Below are 18,489 nucleotides of genomic sequence, written 5' to 3' on the forward strand. Positions count from 1 at the left end.
TTGTATATTGAACACAATGCAATAAATTGCATTCACTTCAACGTGGCATTCCTTTTTTACTCTTACCACTGCACGCCTAGCAGTTTTAAGGTCCTAACATACACATAGGTTGTCTGCATCCCCATAGTCACTCCCCTATACACTAGTGCCGTAACAAGATACACAATTGTACCTATGCAGGCTACACAAACCAGCGGCACGTTCGTGTCTACCATGATAGATAGCGATCCGTACAGGGCCACACTACTGGCGGAAAGAGGCTGTAGTTCCTCATTCACAGACTCCTCCTGTGTATAACGGTTAGCACAGAGGAAGGGTTAAAACAGTATTTGGGAGTCAGACAGTGGAGATAACATTAAATTAATCTTGTTCCAGTACCACCGGGTTAAAAAAAAAAAAGTTTGCCCCTCAGATCCTTCCACTGTTGGTGTAATCTGAGATCTTACACTGGCATTACACGCACTAACCCGAATGCCACAAAACCTTCCTATTTGTTTTGAGATTTTTTTTTTTTTTTAACAGTTCCTTAATTTTTCAATAGAGGATCATCTGACACACTGTATCCTGTGTGAAGTCATCTGGTCCGTGAACTCTCCCTGCCTCCTCACTGCTGAGCTGACTGAGACAGGGGGCTTAACCTGCGGTTCCTGATGCAATGACAGGAGTGGCACATAAACGATTAAAGAGACGCATCACTCTACCGTCTCAGCCTTTCCACAGCGCTGTGGTCCGGAGTTGACAGACTGCGTTTGACGAGACCAATCTCCGGATTAAAAATAGCAGCCTGTGAATGCCCCTTAGCCAGGGATTACGCACTGAGGTAGCCCAGCCTACCAGTGCACCAAACGTATGACAGCATTGTTCGCTTGATAAAGAAGGTGAATTGGTTACTTCCTGTTTTCTTTTGTGGTTTTCACCAAGCATAACATCAAAATCCCCTCCTCACCTATACCAGTCACCCCCTTAATTAGGTTCATGGGCAACAGTCTGTCACAAATCATCAAGTAATTATAAATTTTAAAAAACATACCTAATTAAGGAAAGGTTACTTTGAAGATAAGGCAAGATTTTCACGACAATTTTAATACAATCTATTGACCTTAGACAGCGTCACTCAATCCTGGTCCTGACATCCTACCGTATACACAGATTTATAGGTCTGCATGTCCAGTCTGGTTCCACTGACTGTTTCCACGTGAGTGTTATAACACTAGCAATGCTGCTAAAGTACCATTTATTGTGCAGTGACAGTCAAACCAGCATCTTGATCCACTACCTGCAATGGGGCACTACAAAACTTCACAGCTTGTGTACATTATCATTATTTGCTAACAGCAAAATATGAAGTCAAAAGTAGCATTATATGTACAATATATACAATGTTTATTTTAATTATTAATATATAAAATAGACATGATGTACTTTCATTTTACCATAGAAAAAATACATATAATAAATACAAATAGGAACTTTTCAGAGTATTACAAAACATCCAACACAGTTAGGAAAAATTCAGAACAGTATTTTTTTTTGTTAGTCATTTCTAGGGCTAGGGCTAAATGTTTTGAGACATCAAATCAACTCCCTACAGTCTGTAATAGCTAAATACATTTTGAGAGAGCGTCTATATGAATAAATTACATTCATATTAACATTAAATTAATGTCAATTTTCCCCAAACACATTGGTTACGAACAGCAATCAGCTTATCAATAAGGTTCAGCCCCTGTAAATGGTGGGTTTTCAGACGATACGTCCACTGCTCTCACAATCTAACGACTCATTTTCATACTGAAGAAAATACACCAAAAATACCTTTAAAAGGATTTAAATATCTGAGCTAATTGGGACAAATAACAATCATTGGTTAATTGCGGCAGGGCTGCCACCCCTCCTCCCTCTCACGGCCTTCGCTCTGTCCATCTCAGACACCTCCGTTGACCCTCTTCTACCATCTCTCTGCACGTGCAGCTTCCATCTCCATCCTTTGCTCGAGGAGCCACTCTCCACCTCCCTTTCCTGCACTTTCTCTCGCTCTCCACCCTCATTCCCTCGTTCGCCCTTCTTTTCTCCCTCCCTCTTCTCTTCCTTTATCCCCCTAGCCAGCAGCCTGTTACCCCACCCTTGTCTCTGGAAAGAGAAACACATTGACAGTGAAGACAATATGGAGGACCGTTCAGGTATAAACAGCAATATACCCCTACGTCAAGCCACTACAATTATAACACAGATATACCTCACACAGGTCATACTACAACTGACCATCCTCTTTTAAGCACGTCTACTGATACCATTAAAAGTATATATTACAAAAATAATCATCATCATCATGACAACTGAACACACAAATGCTCCCTAACCTCCTATAATGCAAGATATTTTTGGACTCGTAGAACATCACAGCCCGAATTAGCTTTGTCATTTATATCTTAAATACAAATAAAATAGAAGATCTCTGATAAATGTTGTTGGAACATTTTTGTCAATTGTACAAACATAAAACAATGACATAAAGGAATGTACAGTATTAAAAGCATTGCATTGACAGATCAGTCTCAGCCGACGCAGCCAGTGACACTGTACTGCAGGGAACGGTCTTGCAGGCTTAACAATCTCACAGCAAAACAAACAATCAAGAAAAACCTACTGGCATATCATTGCAGTCTGAGACAGCCCAAGGCTACCCCACAGAGCTCTTTTCATAAATGCTCACATACAGCTGAGAAAATGCTAAATATATTAATACACAAACTGTGGTATATATTCTCTTCTGCCACAGAGTACAGTACTATAGCATACACAGAGAAGTGAAATAGAACAGTTGCTGGATTCCAGGTGCTTGGGTGTTTGTGGTAATGCAATAGCCTTAAGACCGGTATGGATGTCTGTCCAGTTGACCATCAGTTCCAGAAGGGTGTTAAGATGCATGTCTGTCTAAACTCTGTAGTTTCATCTATCCTATGATTTCCATTAGTTGATCATGTGGTATGCAGGACAGTCTATGTCCCTGACCCTGTGTTTGTGTCCTACACCCAGCGTTATGGGCAGGGGCACCGCCAGGGATTTTGGGCCCCTTGAAAAGATGGGCCCCACCAACTGGGCCCCACCAACCCAGGTCACCCAATCCCTGCACGATTACAGCACAATTTTTTGAGGGCTCCTTGGACCTTCCCCTCCCATACAGCAGCCCTGTTTATGGGTCAATGAGCGGTCCAGCTGTGTGTGACACTGCCTGTGTCCCTGCCTTCAACAGGAGCCCAGCTTTGTGCATCCCTGTACCTGTCAGCGTGTGTGTGGGTGTGTGTGTGTGCGCGACTGTGTGCGAGTGTATGCCTGTATAAGTAAACCCAGAAATCTGTCCTGTTCAGTGAATCTGGCTCTGCTCGTAGTCCCATGCATCTCTCTGTCGGCGTGCGCGTGTGAGAGAGAGTGGCTCTGTGCATGTGTGCATGTATGCGTGTGTGTGTGTGTGTGTGTGGGCCAGTATGTGTGAGTGTGTGTGTGTGTGTGTCTCTACCAGCCCTACGAGCTGCCCTGCTCCCTGGGATTGTGTCCCTGGGGCGGGGTCTTGACGATGGTGATGACGGAGGCGGTGTTGAGGCGGGGGGCGGTGCCCAGGTGGTTCCCGCTGCCGGGCTCCAGGCCGCGGGCGAACCTCTGCAGGGCGGCCAGGCGCGCCCCCAGCCCCTCCAGCTCCCGCCTCATGCCGGCGTTCTCCGCGCCCAGCCGCTCCACCTCCCGCTGCAGCTCGCGCTTCTGCTGCTCCAGGGCCTCGCGCTGGGACACCCGCTTCACCCGGCAGCTGGCCGCGTAGCCCCGGTTCTTCAGCGTGCGCCTCCTCTGCTTCAGCTTCTGCACCTCCTCCCGGGAGAGCCCGCGCAGGTGCAGGTTCAGCTCCCGCACCGACAGGGACATCAGCTCGCTGTCGCTCAGCACCGGAACGTTCTCCCCGCACTCCCTCTTCACCTGGGAGAGGGGTGAGAGGCAGGGGCGAGGGAGGCCGAATTTAGCACTTCCCGCTTTAAGACGCACTCGATTTATCCAGCAGAAAAATGGCCAAAAAATACTATGTGAAGGGTGAGTCAGCAGTAGGCTGTGATCTCTGGATTTTTGACTTTCTATAATTAAGTCTTTGCTTTTAGCTTTTAGGCATGACTTTAAAAAATATATATATATATTATGAGCTCTCTTTTTTAAATTGATGATTGATTTAAAAATATATATATATTATGCGTTTTATTGTTTTAGTGTAATTACAGTGTACATAAGGCTTGATACAGTATACATTTAAATACTTTTTGAAATGTAAAACAACAAAATAATTGAAGACAGACAAATCATTCATAATGGCAACTTGAGTATGTGGCTGTACTTCTGCATTTGGTGAAGAACGGGCGAGAACCCTGCCAGTCTGGGAGACGGAGCGTAGATGCAAACGGACTGAGCGATAGGCTACCTTTAGAGCTTTGCTGACCCTGCTGTCTGAAGTCATGGTCTGGCCGTTCTCTGAGCGTCGATCAACACAGATTCACGCTGCTCTGGGGAGAAAAGAACGAAAGAACATCAAATAAAGATACTTTTTAAAAGCTTCACATCCTTCTAACACCGGTCTGTCATGAACAGTAGAAGTTTGTAAAGGCCCGGGATTTGAATCTTCAGATAGTTTGACTAAAATATAAATCTTGTTTTGAATTTGCTAAATAAATATATTATATTATTCTCTATCCTCCAAAAGACATTGAACATCTTGGATTAAATTGGATACTAAAGATCGCATAAAATGATAGAATGTGAAGACATTAACTAAACACAATAACTGAATAATATGACAAAAAATAGTATTGTAATTAGTAACAAAAATAAATAAACAAATGAAGTTGGGAAATGGTAAAGCTCAGACAGAACCTTTGGAGCCGCAGACTCATGGCGGTTTATAAATGAAAGTAAAAAAAGGTTCTGAAAGTTATTGCTCATTTTGGTCAGAGAAACCACATCCCCCTCCACTCCTAGTTGCCTCACTCGGGCACTCCCCTCAACTCTCACACGCGGACATTAACACTACACTATTAAAAAATTGAAATTCTAAATAGACATACTTTTTTAGCGAATCAAAGTGTTCGAACAAGCAACTTGACAAAACAATTCCGAAAATAGAAAGGGAAAAAAGAGTTGGGCCTGATGGGGGGGGGTGAACCCGACCAACCAACTTCTCCAGCTCTGAGATGGTGATTATACTTTTTACTTTTTGTTGTTTAAAAAAGAATGGGTTAGTTTTGCCAACTGGACTGACGCCGTCCTTCTTGTGTATGTGCGCGTGTGTGTATATGAGGAGGAACATGACCACGAGGCGCTATTGTAAAAACGGACCGCAACTGTTTCATAAAGTCACGGTGAATCAGCAATACATGACTTGCCCTCTCCCACCGTCCTATCGACACTCGTGCTTCGCAAGTCAGCATAGCCATGTCACCAAGGTTATACCGCGGAAGCTTCATTTCACTACAAAGCCAAGTTTAAGTGCTGCCGACATAAAAAAATATATGTATCCCAGATGGTTTGGGAAATAGTACACCTTTTAACTTTGGAAATTCAAGTCAAGCGCAGATGTAAACAAGTTAGGTTAGCTTATAAGCAGCACTGTTCTGTTCGGTGTAAGTATACTTTTGTACCATGCGACACATTAATGACCCAATGTACACATTTTAGCTGCTTTTTGTTATATGCGCCATAAATATCGTTTTATATTATCACAAGTTAGATATCCATTATAATATTCGCATCGTTTCATGTGACCATGCAACTCAACTACGAAACAAATGCAAGCATACATAATGATACAACCACTTTAAATCATGAAAACATGCTGAATTTATCTTACTTTTGAAAGATTCTGAGAATGTTTTGCTCCACGCAGACAAGTTACAACACTCCCGAATTTAGCTGTAGCGCTAGCTAAGTTGCTAACATTGGCGACTGTTTGTAGCCACACTGTAGTTATTTGTCATTCAGTAACCTTTTTGCGTTCAATTCTTCGTTTTCAAAAAGCTGTTTGTTTCCAGGACGCGACATGCGGAAAATGGGATACAGACTGACTTCAAGTTCTTAGTAAACATATAAATCTAAAACACAGTCCTCCCATTTCCTTATACGGCAGGCAGAAGGCAGGCAAGCTAGCGTTAGCTAGTTGGTTAGCTACGTTAGTAAACATAGCCATCGCAACTGTGGTTAGCCTGTCTTCCATTTTAATGGTTTAAACAGCTCGCTGTTTCATAGGAAAGCATTTGTAATAAACAATTCTATTCGCCCGACGATAGTCTAATCCCAGAGAAATCGCCAAAACCGTCACATATGCTTCGTTCCGTAAGGTTAACTACCTATCTTAGCTTACGACTATTGTCTCAACCGGGCCAAAAACTCCTGCGTAACTGAATACCAGACATTTGTAGCTTGCTAGCTTGAAAGCTAGCTACCTATTTCGCTTGCTCGTTAGCTGTATCTATAACCTTCCTTACGAAGAAAATGGCACAACCAACTACTTACTGGTTCGTTGCGCTGATTTGAAAGATCCGATGTTTGTGTTTCGTCAATTATATGTGTACAGGTGTAAAGAAATAAGGCTTTGATACGGCTCCACACCTCAACGCCGTGCGACAGCAGCAACAAAATGTCAGTTCGCCTTTCCCGGAATTACTCACCATCGGGATTCTTTCATTCATAAAAAACATACTTAGAATGACGTCAGTTTCGAGGAATGAGGGCGGTGCCTCAGTACCCCCACGCTCTATTAGAAACAGTCCAGAAGGGAATGAAAAATATAATGAAACAAATAGACACCATCTTTGTAAGGGTGTTATACGTTGTACCGATGATATCACAGAATAATAACGACACGCCAGTAAAGTGTTATATTTTTGTATTTCACAGTCTACTGTTTACGGTTGCGTAAATCGTAGTGTAGACCTAGGGTTATATGCTCTTCGGGTACAGAACACTTTCCTTTTTTACTTGGCATTGTTTTGATATCAAAACATATTAGTGTAAGAAACAACAGCCTACACTATCCTGGATACTAAGTCATGAGACCGTAATGCACATGAATAGCAATGTGACAATTAGATATGTCCTTGCTTAATGTCACAACCTTAATGTCACATACCTAATTCTCTCCCTGGCCCAGGGCAGTACTCTCTTACAAGACATAAAAGATTAGTTCAAATGTTCAGTTAACAGTCAGTTTCTCACCATTCCCTTTTTCTATTCAATTCCAATCACATTCCATCCAGCTGCACATCAATTCCAATCAATGATTTCCAAATATTTCAACTATCTAAATTATCAAAATAAAAATATTGCATTTTGTGATGTATCTCTTTCAATAAAATGTAAAGTTTACTGACATGATTTTCTTACATATTTCATTTCTGAAATAATTTTAAAAGTACTAAACATATTCATAAATTATTTTGCCTGTACTAACATTATTATGTTTTATAATTGTATTTATATAATTTGAGTGGTAATGGGAAGATTGCATCACATTGAATTTAAACAGGGCAATTTAGCACTGCAAGAAACCTTCAATTTTCTATTGAATATTATTGTTCTTGAAAACGTGTCCTTGCTTACTGAAATGCATAAGCATAAATAACTAATATGTAGTTTAGGTGGAGCCACTGTATACTGAATGTACATGTGTCTTATTGTGTGGATTTGGAAATGAACAGTAAATCAGTAAAATAAAAAAAGAATAGCATTTTATCATTGTGCTATTCTTGTAGCAAACAGACAGCCACACTTTGACCAACTGAGCTCATTCTTCAGACATGAGGCAGGTAGGAACAAGGTTTTACAGTTGGTTTCAATTTTCATTTTGAGGCATACAGATATGTTGTCCATATAAATGGTGAAAATGTCTCATATGGGTATTCCCTTGATACAGCAAAGCACTGGCAGGCAGCGATGGGACATTGTAGTACATAGTAGTCATGGAACTCAAATTGTGACCCAGAGGTTAAGGTTCAGTTTTATGTTATACTGTACTTTATGCTTGAGCAAGGTACTATAAAAATGAGAAACTTTAGTGAAGTTAAATAAAGTTACAGAGGGAGATTGAGAGAGTTAGAGAGAGTGTATTTTTGTTCATGTGTGAAGAGAAAAAAATGTTGCTTCTCACCTTCTCACAGCAGATGAGTTTGGCTTGCAGCCTACATAATGATGCAGCCACATATGTATGCACATGTGCACACACACACACACACAGACACACACACACAAAATAATTAATTAGGCTATGCCATATTGGATTTAACATATTATTACCAAGCTTGCTTCCTAGTCACAAACATTGCAATATAAAATGCATAAAACCTTTAATTAAGGGATATATTTTTGATATATTTGTCTACGTCGACTGACTACATTCATGAGACTACACATCAACAGTTTTATTTGAAAATGTATCACAGAATGTATTAAAAAGTCACAGATAGTATATATTCAACAATGCAGGAAAAAAATCATCTATGCCAAAAATTGTATCATACCGCAAATATAAAAATTCTGAGAACTCTAAAACGTTAAAAAGACATAAGATACTAATTTGTCCATTTGATGCCTACCACTAGGTAGGTGGTAAAATTGCCCCATAAAATTCCAAATAATTAAAAAGTGTGAGTGCAGATATTGCTGCGGAACTATTTTGCCTGGCTAAATACTTCTCAATGCCTTATTTTAAATACCTATATCAGGTATTTACAAATAATCATAAGTATGACCATGCTATTTATAGAATGTGAGAAATCATCTTGAACGCCAGGTGGGGACACTGTATTTTTTCAGGTATAGTTCTGTCATGTGGCTCTATGCAGGCTTCCTTGTTCGAAGTTCGTGATTCAATTTCCGTCATCCAATGCGCATGCGTTCCAAGTGACCTCAGCTTGTCGGCGCAGAGGCGAAGCACGCTTTTTGGCTCTCATTTACGCAAGCCGGTGTGATATCAGAAAACACCACGGTAAAAACACACGGGACCGGCTTGCGGCATAAACGCTGCGGTTATTTTCGCACCAGTGTTTATATCATTTTGGTGTTGTTGATTTAACTTCTTAATGGCTGGAATCGAGGAGCTGTCTCCTGCCGCAGGCCCTGCTGAGACTCGGGCCCCCGAAGACGAAATCGAAGGAGATGATGAGGACGAGGAGGTAGCCATATACCTTATAACATTTTGCTATTTTGTTGTCTTGGTTTTTTTTTTAGATGTTGGTTTCATAAAAAGCGAGCCAATTTGAAGCAACTGCTAATGTTAGTTCGTTAAAGATGACAAAGGTCTCTACCTTCTAGCGAACTGAGGTTGGCTGGCTTTTCTTATTAAGCTCGTAATCGATGGCATTGCAGATGGCGATTCACTGTCAAGTGCCCCTATCTAGTTGGCTAGCTACGTTCAAGAATGTAAAATAGTCGTATGTAATTGCAAAGTGACGGTCGAATAATTTGCAATAAATATATAATTTAGTAAGCTAGTTTGCTAACTTTAGCAGCTAAAATATCTAACCTGATAGCTACAAATACGTATGTTATTTCAGATGTGTTTCAATATGTTGTTTTCATTTGGTAAACATAAAAATATTTCAAAGAAATAAGTAGGAGACAAGGATTAAAGATTTGCAAGGCCTGTGAAAGGAAAAAGAAAACAATCGCGATGGTGAAATCATCTGCATGGATTATACATTTCGGGATAATTGTAAACCATAGGTACCTTACACCAGGAGTGAAGTCCGAATTAACGTTAGTTAAATGCAACCAATTAGCCATCTAATCGTTGTAGCTAGCACAATAGTTGAATGGGAGAACAACGGTAGTTTTACAGCAAAGACATTGACGCTTCATGACGAGACATTTGAGCAATATTTTTTGTTGTTGTAGATTGCACACTCGATATTGCACCGTGGTTTGCAGGACAGTTGGATAAAACGTTTTGTACTTTCAAACAGAAAACAAATGTCTGAAGGTATTGCTTCCGTCGCGTACATCACCTCATGTTTTGCCTTTCCACAGCTGGACGAAACGCTTTCGGAGAGGCTGTGGGGACTGACCGAGATGTTCCCGGACAAACTGCGCTCGGCGGCAGAAGTGTCCATGAGCTGCTCAGTGTCCGTAGCTAAGAAAATGTACAGGTGAGCTCAGATGTTTGAGTTAACACACGTACCTGGGCTCCCCTATGTTGCGCAGTCCAGATAGCCTATGTACTTGAGCAATTTGGACTTCATCTTCAGTCCTGTTCAGGCTTATGTTTGGCACGCTCATTTTGAAGAGGAAGTGCTTGAGCATATATATAGTTGTGTAATTATTCTTAGCTGAATATATGTGCGGTCAAGCATGACCTCCGCGTGTCAATGGAGGAATTCAGTTTATGTGGACATTGGAAATCATTTTCCTCCTCTGCTCCTTTTTGTACTGTGTCCTCTCTCTTTCGCAGCTTCACGCGCTCTGCTCTTTGGGTGGGCACCACCTCCTTCATGATCCTGGTGCTGCCCGTGGTTTTTGAGACAGAGAGGCTGCAACTGGAGCAGCAGCAGCTACAGCAGCAGAGACAGGTACACGTACACGGTCAAGCCCTTTTTTTCCATTGGTCAGAATAGTGATCCTCAGCCTTGAACTTGGAGAGCCACAGGTCTGATCCTTTTTTCTCTTAAGGCGCTATTTGATGAGTTAAATGAGCTGATTAAACAATTCACTCGCCTCCCCTGATTTCTTGGGTCTAAATTGGCTGCTAAGTTTGTGGTGAGAACAGAAACCTGCTGGTAATTCCTGTGGATCTCTTGCGCTGTGGTGGAGGACCACTTGGTGAGATGACCTGTTGTGATCTTACCAAGATTTTTGTCACAAATTATGGTTGTAATTTGTGTTTCATTTCACACTTGACTTTTCCTCTGTGTGTACGGTATTTTCTCTTGACAGCCAGTCCCGGGGTTTTGTCAAAATGTTAAATTCTGTGACTCCTCCTTGTGCAGATCCTGTTGGGACCCAACACGGGTATGTCAGGTGGAATGGCAGGGATGATGCCTCCTGTTCCAGGGAAGATGTGATGAAGAGCTCCTTCTGTCAACCCTTGAGCTACAAGGAGTGAAGGGGAGACGGGGGAAGTGATGGAGGAGGAGGTGAACGGCGGAGAGGAGAGAGGAAACTGCAGTGGGTTAGCACACACAAGCTCATTCCATAACTGGAGGTCGGGGTGTGCAAGGAAGGGGCTATCCTCTTCTGGACTGCCGACTACCACTGTTCATGCAAGCCAACCTCTCTCTCGCTGCCTCTTGCAGACAACATCTTGCAGAGACTGACTTCTAACCGCTGTCCTTTTTTTATAGATATATACATATGTATGTGTTTCAAGGGGTAGGGAAAGGATGTGTCATAAAGGGTTTTTTGGGGTTATCAGAGTATGTGGGCGTTAATGTTTTTTAAAAAATAAAAGGCTATACAATTTGACATTTAAATTTTGGAGCCCGGTGGCTGTCCATTGTGATTTTGCTTTCTCGGTAAGCCAACCACCACAGGGGGGGGGTTGAGGACTGTTCTGATTTACATGCATGTTGAGTGGAAATGCAGTCTGATGTGTTACGGAGGTACAGTTTTTACCGCACAATGAATTGCTATTTGATCCTAGACTTTGAGTTACTGTTTCTGACACTTCAGGTAATTTTGGGGAACAACACTAAAAGTCAAGTCTATTGCACCAGGAATTTTACAGCACATTCCCCGCATATATTGTGTAAATGTAAACACAATGACCCTCTGCCTGAGAGAATGCATCTGTTAACATTTTTTTCTTTGCACCCATCCCTTTTACCTTTGCACCCTCTTACCCTTTTCGCCTAAGCAAGTCCTGTCGCTCTGACATGACTGGAGGAATAAAAATCATTGAAATGATGGTCCATAGCATTTGTGTTTGTCTTTTGTGCTGTGCTGGGCCAGTAAGTAATACAACGACCCACAATTCGCTCCCACAATCCACTCGTTGCGGATTTCTTAAAAACGTAGGCTTTGTATGCTGGTAAGAGCCAGGTCAAGAACTTCCAATGGACTGGGAGTTTACAGTAGAAATGGAACAGTTGCATCTAAGCTTTTTTTTTTTTTTTTTTTTTTTTGGTTGAAAGCTGTTGAGAAACAGCAGGCCATGCCACGTGAAGTTGTACGCCTGCTGACAGGTGTCACCGTAAAGATGGAAATAAGGGAGAAGTGTAGGCTAGATCTCCCAGGCCGCCAGACTATTTTATCAGCAAAGCGGGAAAGTGTCGGGTGTTAACAACAGCGCGAGGAGCTCAGTGTAGGTTAAAGTTGGGCAGCTAGCTACTCCCCTGCATTCGGAATTTTAAACTGAGGTAAAGTAGGTAATATCACTTTATTTCTGAGGTGTTGTTCAGAAAGTAGTGGAAGTATGATTTTATTGTAAATTACTTTATAGCCTAAGAGGTAATAACTAGCTAGCCACATAACGAATGTGTTCATTTTTTCAGCTGGCAAGGTTTCGCTAACTTTGAATATGGCTAGACTAAGTCTGCCCAGGTTAGATACCTAGCTAGCTATCTAATATAGCGAAGTTATCTAAAGGTATTGATGTACAGACAACAATCTGGATCCTGCTTTACTTTTATGTCCAAATGCTTACATATACCCATATACCAGTTGATGTTCGTTTTACCAAATTTTTGTAAAATAGCTGGTTGACTGGTTAGCTGACACTACGTTTAACCCATGGTAAGACAACATTTCGCCAAAGTTAGCGTGTTTAAACAATAATGTAGTTAGCTAATAATCAGTTCCAGGTCAATTAACTGTGTATTAACAGCTAAAGTAGGCCCACTGGTATACCAACTAGGCTAATTGCAGTATTTTGATAACAATTACCATATTATCATAGCACTATAGTAACAGTCATAATAAACTATTATTAGAAAATGACATGGCCGTCAGTAAGTAACGTTAACGTGCAGCAAGTTAAGTTTGCAGTATGTAGCTAGCTACATAATGATACAACCGTGTGTATGTGTTCAATTAATTATGACATTGCCTACTTTTTCAGCAGACTTGCTTACCTTGTACAATTGCTTTTACTCCTACATGACCAGATAAAATGGGAATATCATGTAATAGTTAATAAGCTTGCAAAGCAACACATTTGTTTTTTATTTATTTATTTTTTTAAGGAAAGAGATTACCCTTGTTTCTGCTACGGTCAGCCGGAAAGCTATGGAGGACCAGGTGGTTGAAAATGAAGTTGGATATCAAGATGACGAGGTACTGAAATGAGGTCTGGAAAGTCAGTGACCTTCCTCTCAATCGAGGCCATTTTGCTGGCATTGAGCGTGCTCCAGATACTAATCATGACAGTACATTGGTAGTTGTGTCATCTTTATACTGCCATATATTCTGGTGTCTCCAGGCTCTCAAGCAAATAGCCCTGTCTACAGATGGTTTATTGTGGTTCTCCCCTCTCAGGAGTCCTTTTTCCAAGACATCGACCTTTTACAGAAACATGGGATTGTGAGTGTCGTCGAACCTGTAATCTAGTTTTGAGAAAATTAATTATTGGTTGATGTATAGCTTTTCTTTGTAAACAACCAGTGTCTCTGTTGCTGTATTCAGAATATGGCAGATATCAAGAAGCTGAAGTCTATTGGTATCTGCACAGTAAAGGGGATTCAGATGACCACCCGCCGTGCTCTTTGTAATGTCAAAGGCTTGTCTGAGGCCAAGGTTGACAAAATCAAAGAGGCTGCTGGGAAATTGCTGGTACTGTCCTGCACCACTGGTCCTCGGTGTTCCCATTTGTACTGTTCAGCTGTTGTTTACATGCTAAGCTGTAGTTTATAGAAATGTTGTTTTTCATACTTTTCTTTTCTTCATTCACTGTGAATAGCTAATAGGCAGGAACCATGTTTGTTTTGAAGCCATAAATATACGTATAATCACACAGGCTGGGGCGACCCTTTGTGGCTAGTTGTGGTGAGTTTGTTACCTGCTGCATGTTTTAATTTTAATGTGATCCTAAGTGCTTTTCTGTGTCTCTGTTCAAGAGCAATGGTTTCTTGACAGCATTTGAATATAGCGAGAGAAGAAAACAAGTGTTCCACATCACAACAGGCAGTCTGGAGTTTGAGTTAAGGCACACCCTCCCGTTACATGCTTGTCCACAAACAAGTATACACACACCCATTCTCAAAAGACTCAGACTCAAACACACATTTCTTTAGCCACCGGTCTTGTATTTAAGTTACTTTACTGGCTGGAAGTTAAAGAGGGCACCATACAAATGTTCCAAAAAGTGAATTTTTGAAATAATAAGAAAAAATGTTGGCAAGTGTGCTTTTTTCTTTACATCTACCATAACAACAAAAAATGTATTTGCCTTTCTCCAAATCCCTCTCTCTGCAGCAAACTCATTGGTGGAGGTATTGAGAGTATGGCTATAACAGAGGCTTTTGGTGGTAAGACCCCACTCACATCACTAGCAGTATTGTATTTATATATTTGGGTTGTTTTGCTGAAACTCATGGATGTAATTATGGGTGGAGTAATTTAATTGGCCTGATGTCTTGTGTATTTGTCCTGGATTAGGTGGCCAAACACTCAAAATCTGAGTCATCAGCTCTTGTATAGGCCTAATTAGATTCAAAGCAGTTCCATGTAGCTGAACTGTATTATTGGAATTCATGTTTTCTTTTTTGTTTTTGTTTACAGAATTCAGGACGGGCAAGACCCAGCTCTCTCATACATTATGTGGTGCGTGTAGGAAAATTAGCAGGAGAAAAGGTCATTCTGTTTTGGGGGCCGCGCTGCTGTCAGGAGTATATAATTTTGTTCAACAGACATTCTAGTAGCAATTTTGAAATATTTCGCATTCATGCTGCCAGTAGTGAGACTCATACACACAGTCAGAGTGATCTGTTTTATAGCGGCATGTGCAAATTTTACGATGTGCTATGTATTGCCAGGTAAAAAAACCCCTTTGTGGTGCTATGGGTGTTCTTTTTCCTATTGCCAGCATGAAATATTTCTATTTCAAACTTCTTGAAGAAATAAAACCCAACAAACTGATAACTGGGTTAAAAAATGTAAGACAGAATTTTTTTGGTGTTTTAATAACATTCCTCTCATCAGAGCGGATTGTTCCAATTGGAAATAGAATCGGCAGATTGCCATTTTGGCTCTCATAAGTTACACGCCCCACTGCTTCCTGTTCTGTTGCGGTCTCTGCAGTGACGGCTCAGCTCCCTGGAGAGGACGGATACACAGGAGGGAAGGTCATCTTCATTGACACTGAGAACACCTTGTATCCCTCTCACTGGCCCAGGGGGGGAGCGTTCTCAAACCTTCAAAGCTCCCCATTTGAATTGACCCACTGACCAGTGACTGTCATGATGTTGCCGTTAATCTTATTGCTGAATTCAGATGTCTGAGATGAAGAATCCAGGTTCCCAGCAACATGGGATGCAGCGAATTCCATTGGGGATGTTGGAGTCTAAGAACCTAGTGATTTTTGTTATATTTACGGCATTTAGCAGATGCGTTTATCCAGAGCATTTTATACAGATTGCATTCTTACTTACAGTCCATTTAAATGGATTTGTACTGATGCACTTCAGGATGAGTACCTTGTCCAAGTTATAAAAGCAGCACCTCAGCTGGGAATTGAGCCCACGATCTTTACATTACAAGCTCAGGTTCCTAACCATTGTACTACATTTCCATCCCATACTTACAGAATGGAAGAGTTAGTCACAGCTTTTCACATAATAGTCTCGGACAAAATGATCCTGAAATCCTCCTCATAGTCCTTAATCCGAAGCTTCCAGTCGGCCAGACAGGCTGAAGGATATAGCAGACCGGTTCAGTGTGGACCAGGAGGCTGTGCTGGACAATGTGTTATACGCTCGTGCCTACACCAGTAAGAGCGTTCGCTGACTTTGTCTGTGCCTTCTTTTGGTTTTTCACTCTCCCTTGTGACTGCTCTCACACATTAAAGCTTTTATCTGTGAGTGGATAAATTAGTGCCTATAGGCATCAGCCAAATCTGTGCACTCTTGCACCCTTGTGTTTGGCTGTTTGATAAACATGAATCAAGACCACAGACTAGAAAAAGTATGGACCACGTCACTGTGACGTCACCCATTGACTCTCCATGGGATTTTTTGTAAAGTGAAATGCTGTCTTTGGGTGCCACCATGTTGAACAGATTGGAGCCAGAGACTGCACAGCAGGGAAAAGGGGGACCCTTATATGGGCATGAAGTCCGATATCTCACTAAGCGCATGACGCAAACTCCCTGATTCGTCCAGAAAATGCTACAATCTTGGCCAAATAACAATAACTTGACAGATCAGCACATGGGGAGATACTAGACAAAGAAAAAACTCGTATTTCGACTACATTTTCTTGTGGGAAAAAATTATCAACTTTTTTTTTTTCTTGACCATATTGTTACCATTGAGTAACATTGAAACAGGTGGCTGAAACACCTATACCACATTGGCGCTTGTAAGCAACATTTCTCACCTCGACCAGGAAGTGAGGTTCAAAAATGCAGCCTGGTTTTGGCCGCTTGGCTGAGACTCTGGGGGGTGGTGTGTGTTTTTATATGTTTGTTTTGGGCCATTGTCCAACTGCTTTCTTGTCTAACAGGCGAACATCAGATGGAGCTGTTGGACTTTGTGGCGGCCAAATTCCACGAGGAGGGAGGCGTGTTCAAACTGCTGGTGGGGGAAGATAGACTCTGTCCTCATCTCTGTTTCCCTTCTTGTGGCCCTTGTTGTTCCTGTTCTCAGCATGTTTCACATTGTCGCTCTCATTCTCGCCTTCAGTCTGCCCAGCCTAACACCCCAGGCCAGAGGACAGGCCTCTTTTTGTCTGTCTTTACACTGTCCATCCAGATTATTCTTCCTCTGTCTCTCACGCTCTCTCCTCCTCTCCCCCAGATCATCGACTCCATTATGGCTCTGTTCCGGGTGGATTTCTCTGGCCGGGGGGAGCTGGCAGAGAGACAGCAGAAACTGGCTCAGATGCTTTCCCGACTGCAGAAGATCTCTGAAGGTCACTTGTAGCAGATTCACAAACACCTCCAAACACATTGATAAGGACCAGAATTCCTGCAGGCATGTGCAGTGTGGCTAGACTGTGCTGAAAGAGCCTTTGATCTGTCCCTCAAAACCGTTTCTATATTTAGTCCTCATTAATTTGAAAAGGGGATTGTTGGCTTCTCTAAAGTTTCATAGTCACTTCTGTAGCAATCACCTCAGTGCCCATACAAAGGGGCCTTTTGGCTCTGATGAAGAGCACTGTAACATTTTAGTCACAGCCCCCTGAGTGAACTAATGCTCGCCTTAAATCTAAAAACAATCAGCTGTGGTGTATTACGTATGTGCTGTATGGCGTTTACTTTCTAGAGTACAACGTGGCTGTGTTCGTTACCAACCAGATGACGGCAGACCCCGGAGCTGGGATGACGTGAGTGCCTTGAACTTGTCGACCTGCAGCTGTGTGTAAACGTGTGGGCGCTTTGTGTTGGTAATGAGGCTGCCAGGGTATTCCTGCTCAATTTATGGAGGGCACTGCTGTGATGTAAGATCGGCCTACATATACACTTGGGTACTCCATACTGCAGAAGAAAAAGGTTTCTGAGGGGATGACTCCTTTCGGGTTTCTGATTGGATGTCTGTCTCAGGTTTCAGGCGGATCCCAAGAAGCCTATTGGAGGACACATTTTAGCGCATGCCTCAACCACACGAATCAGCTTGAGGAAAGGGAGGGGAGAGATGAGGATTGCTAAAATATTTGACAGGTATTTTTTGGACCAGCTGCTGGAAGTGATCATATTTTGTGATGTTGATGTACGTATATGCTATTATGCTTATATAGTCATGTGACCAATTTATATAGCTGGTGTTTCCCTCAGGATTTGATCCCATTGGATAAAAGTTCCTACCTTTGGCCTAATTGAAAATCCCACTACTGCATTTTTCACTCTATTTTTATTCTTTATTTTATTTATCTATTTATTTATTTATTTTTACATCTTCAGCATTTTGATATAGCTTGTTTTTTTTTTTAATTGACATTTGCGTCATGTTTATTTTCTTTGTTGTTGAGATTATGCCTCATGTAGCCGAGCTGACCCACCCTTCATGTTCTCCCTGTAGCCCTGACATGCCAGAAAATGAAGCCACTTTCGCCATCACTGCAGGAGGGATTGCTGATGCCAAAGAGTGAAAAGACCACTGTGGATTTAAGGATGGACAAGATGGTGGACAGAAACATTTACATTTACATGTTGGAATCTTGAATAGTATCATTTGATCAGTTTTGTACATTGTGTTTGTGTTAATTTGTCTATATTTATTACATTGACACTGTTAATATAATATGGTTGTGTGTTCATAATTAAACTTTGTTAAGGGAACACAAACAGTTCATCCGTCTTTTTTGGTACATTATTTCTGA

General features: G+C 41.6%; 3 protein-coding genes across 9 annotated transcripts; 2 read left to right on the forward strand and 1 right to left on the reverse strand.

Annotated features, from left to right (window-relative positions):
- Window positions 1-1,359: 1,359 nt before the first annotated feature.
- Window positions 1,360-6,703, reverse strand: maff (v-maf avian musculoaponeurotic fibrosarcoma oncogene homolog F). Of its 2 annotated transcripts, none has more exons than XM_064323877.1 (3): window positions 6,541-6,703; window positions 4,457-4,538; window positions 1,360-3,966 (listed from the first exon to the last, which is right to left on the reverse strand). In XM_064323877.1, the coding sequence occupies exons 2-3, from the start codon at window positions 4,490-4,492 to the stop codon at window positions 3,523-3,525; spliced, it is 480 nt and encodes a 159-aa protein (XP_064179947.1). In that variant the 5' UTR covers window positions 4,493-4,538; window positions 6,541-6,703; the 3' UTR covers window positions 1,360-3,522. The 2 variants fall into 2 exon arrangements, with proteins under 2 accessions (XP_064179947.1, XP_064179948.1); XM_064323878.1 differs by lacking the exon at window positions 6,541-6,703 and adding an exon at window positions 5,879-6,443.
- Window positions 6,704-8,887: 2,184 nt separating this feature from the next.
- tomm22 (translocase of outer mitochondrial membrane 22 homolog (yeast)) lies at window positions 8,888-11,931 on the forward strand. Its single transcript, XM_064323879.1, has 4 exons — window positions 8,888-9,197; window positions 10,051-10,169; window positions 10,472-10,589; window positions 11,007-11,931. The coding sequence occupies exons 1-4, from the start codon at window positions 9,105-9,107 to the stop codon at window positions 11,079-11,081; spliced, it is 405 nt and encodes a 134-aa protein (XP_064179949.1). The 5' UTR covers window positions 8,888-9,104; the 3' UTR covers window positions 11,082-11,931.
- A 146-nt stretch (window positions 11,932-12,077) lies between these two features.
- dmc1 (DNA meiotic recombinase 1) lies at window positions 12,078-18,454 on the forward strand. Of its 6 annotated transcripts, XM_064323868.1 has the most exons (14): window positions 12,078-12,374; window positions 13,200-13,290; window positions 13,492-13,536; window positions 13,639-13,785; window positions 14,070-14,152; window positions 14,428-14,480; window positions 14,734-14,775; window positions 15,253-15,325; window positions 15,849-15,940; window positions 16,675-16,748; window positions 16,968-17,082; window positions 17,436-17,496; window positions 17,714-17,830; window positions 18,189-18,454. In XM_064323868.1, exons 2-14 carry the CDS (start codon window positions 13,243-13,245, stop codon window positions 18,256-18,258), a joined length of 1,020 nt encoding a protein of 339 aa, XP_064179938.1. In that variant the 5' UTR covers window positions 12,078-12,374; window positions 13,200-13,242; the 3' UTR covers window positions 18,259-18,454. The 6 variants fall into 6 exon arrangements, 5 of the variants coding, with proteins under 5 accessions (XP_064179938.1, XP_064179934.1, XP_064179935.1 ...); XR_010328510.1 differs by having other exon boundaries at window positions 16,675-17,082; window positions 17,721-17,830; XM_064323864.1 differs by having other exon boundaries at window positions 16,675-17,082.
- The last annotated feature ends 35 nt before the right edge of the window (window positions 18,455-18,489 follow it).

Source organism: Anguilla rostrata, chromosome 2 (genome assembly GCF_018555375.3).
Source record: "Anguilla rostrata isolate EN2019 chromosome 2, ASM1855537v3, whole genome shotgun sequence".
NCBI lineage: Eukaryota > Metazoa > Chordata > Actinopteri > Anguilliformes > Anguillidae > Anguilla > Anguilla rostrata.

What these genes read in the sequence shown, in the direction of transcription:
- maff (XM_064323877.1), bottom strand. Translation starts at nt 4,492, where the DNA reads ATGACTTCAGACAGCAGGGTCAGCAAAGCTCTAAAG. An exon ending in GGGTCAGCAAAGCTCTAAAG is followed by an intron (nt 3,967 to 4,456) that starts GTAGCCTATCGC and finishes CCCCTCTCCCAG; the next exon opens with GTGAAGAGGGAGTGCGGGGA.
- dmc1 (XM_064323864.1), top strand. Translation starts at nt 13,243, where the DNA reads ATGGAGGACCAGGTGGTTGAAAATGAAGTTGGATATCAAGATGACGAG. An exon ending in AGGCTGCTGGGAAATTGCTG is followed by an intron (nt 13,786 to 14,069) that starts GTACTGTCCTGC and finishes TCTCTGTTCAAG; the next exon opens with AGCAATGGTTTCTTGACAGC. An exon ending in ATTGCTAAAATATTTGACAG is followed by an intron (nt 17,831 to 18,188) that starts GTATTTTTTGGA and finishes TTCTCCCTGTAG; the next exon opens with CCCTGACATGCCAGAAAATG.
- tomm22 (XM_064323879.1), top strand. Translation starts at nt 9,105, where the DNA reads ATGGCTGGAATCGAGGAGCTGTCTCCTGCCGCAGGCCCTGCTGAGACT. An exon ending in GAGATGATGAGGACGAGGAG is followed by an intron (nt 9,198 to 10,050) that starts GTAGCCATATAC and finishes GCCTTTCCACAG; the next exon opens with CTGGACGAAACGCTTTCGGA. An exon ending in AGCTACAGCAGCAGAGACAG is followed by an intron (nt 10,590 to 11,006) that starts GTACACGTACAC and finishes CTCCTTGTGCAG; the next exon opens with ATCCTGTTGGGACCCAACAC.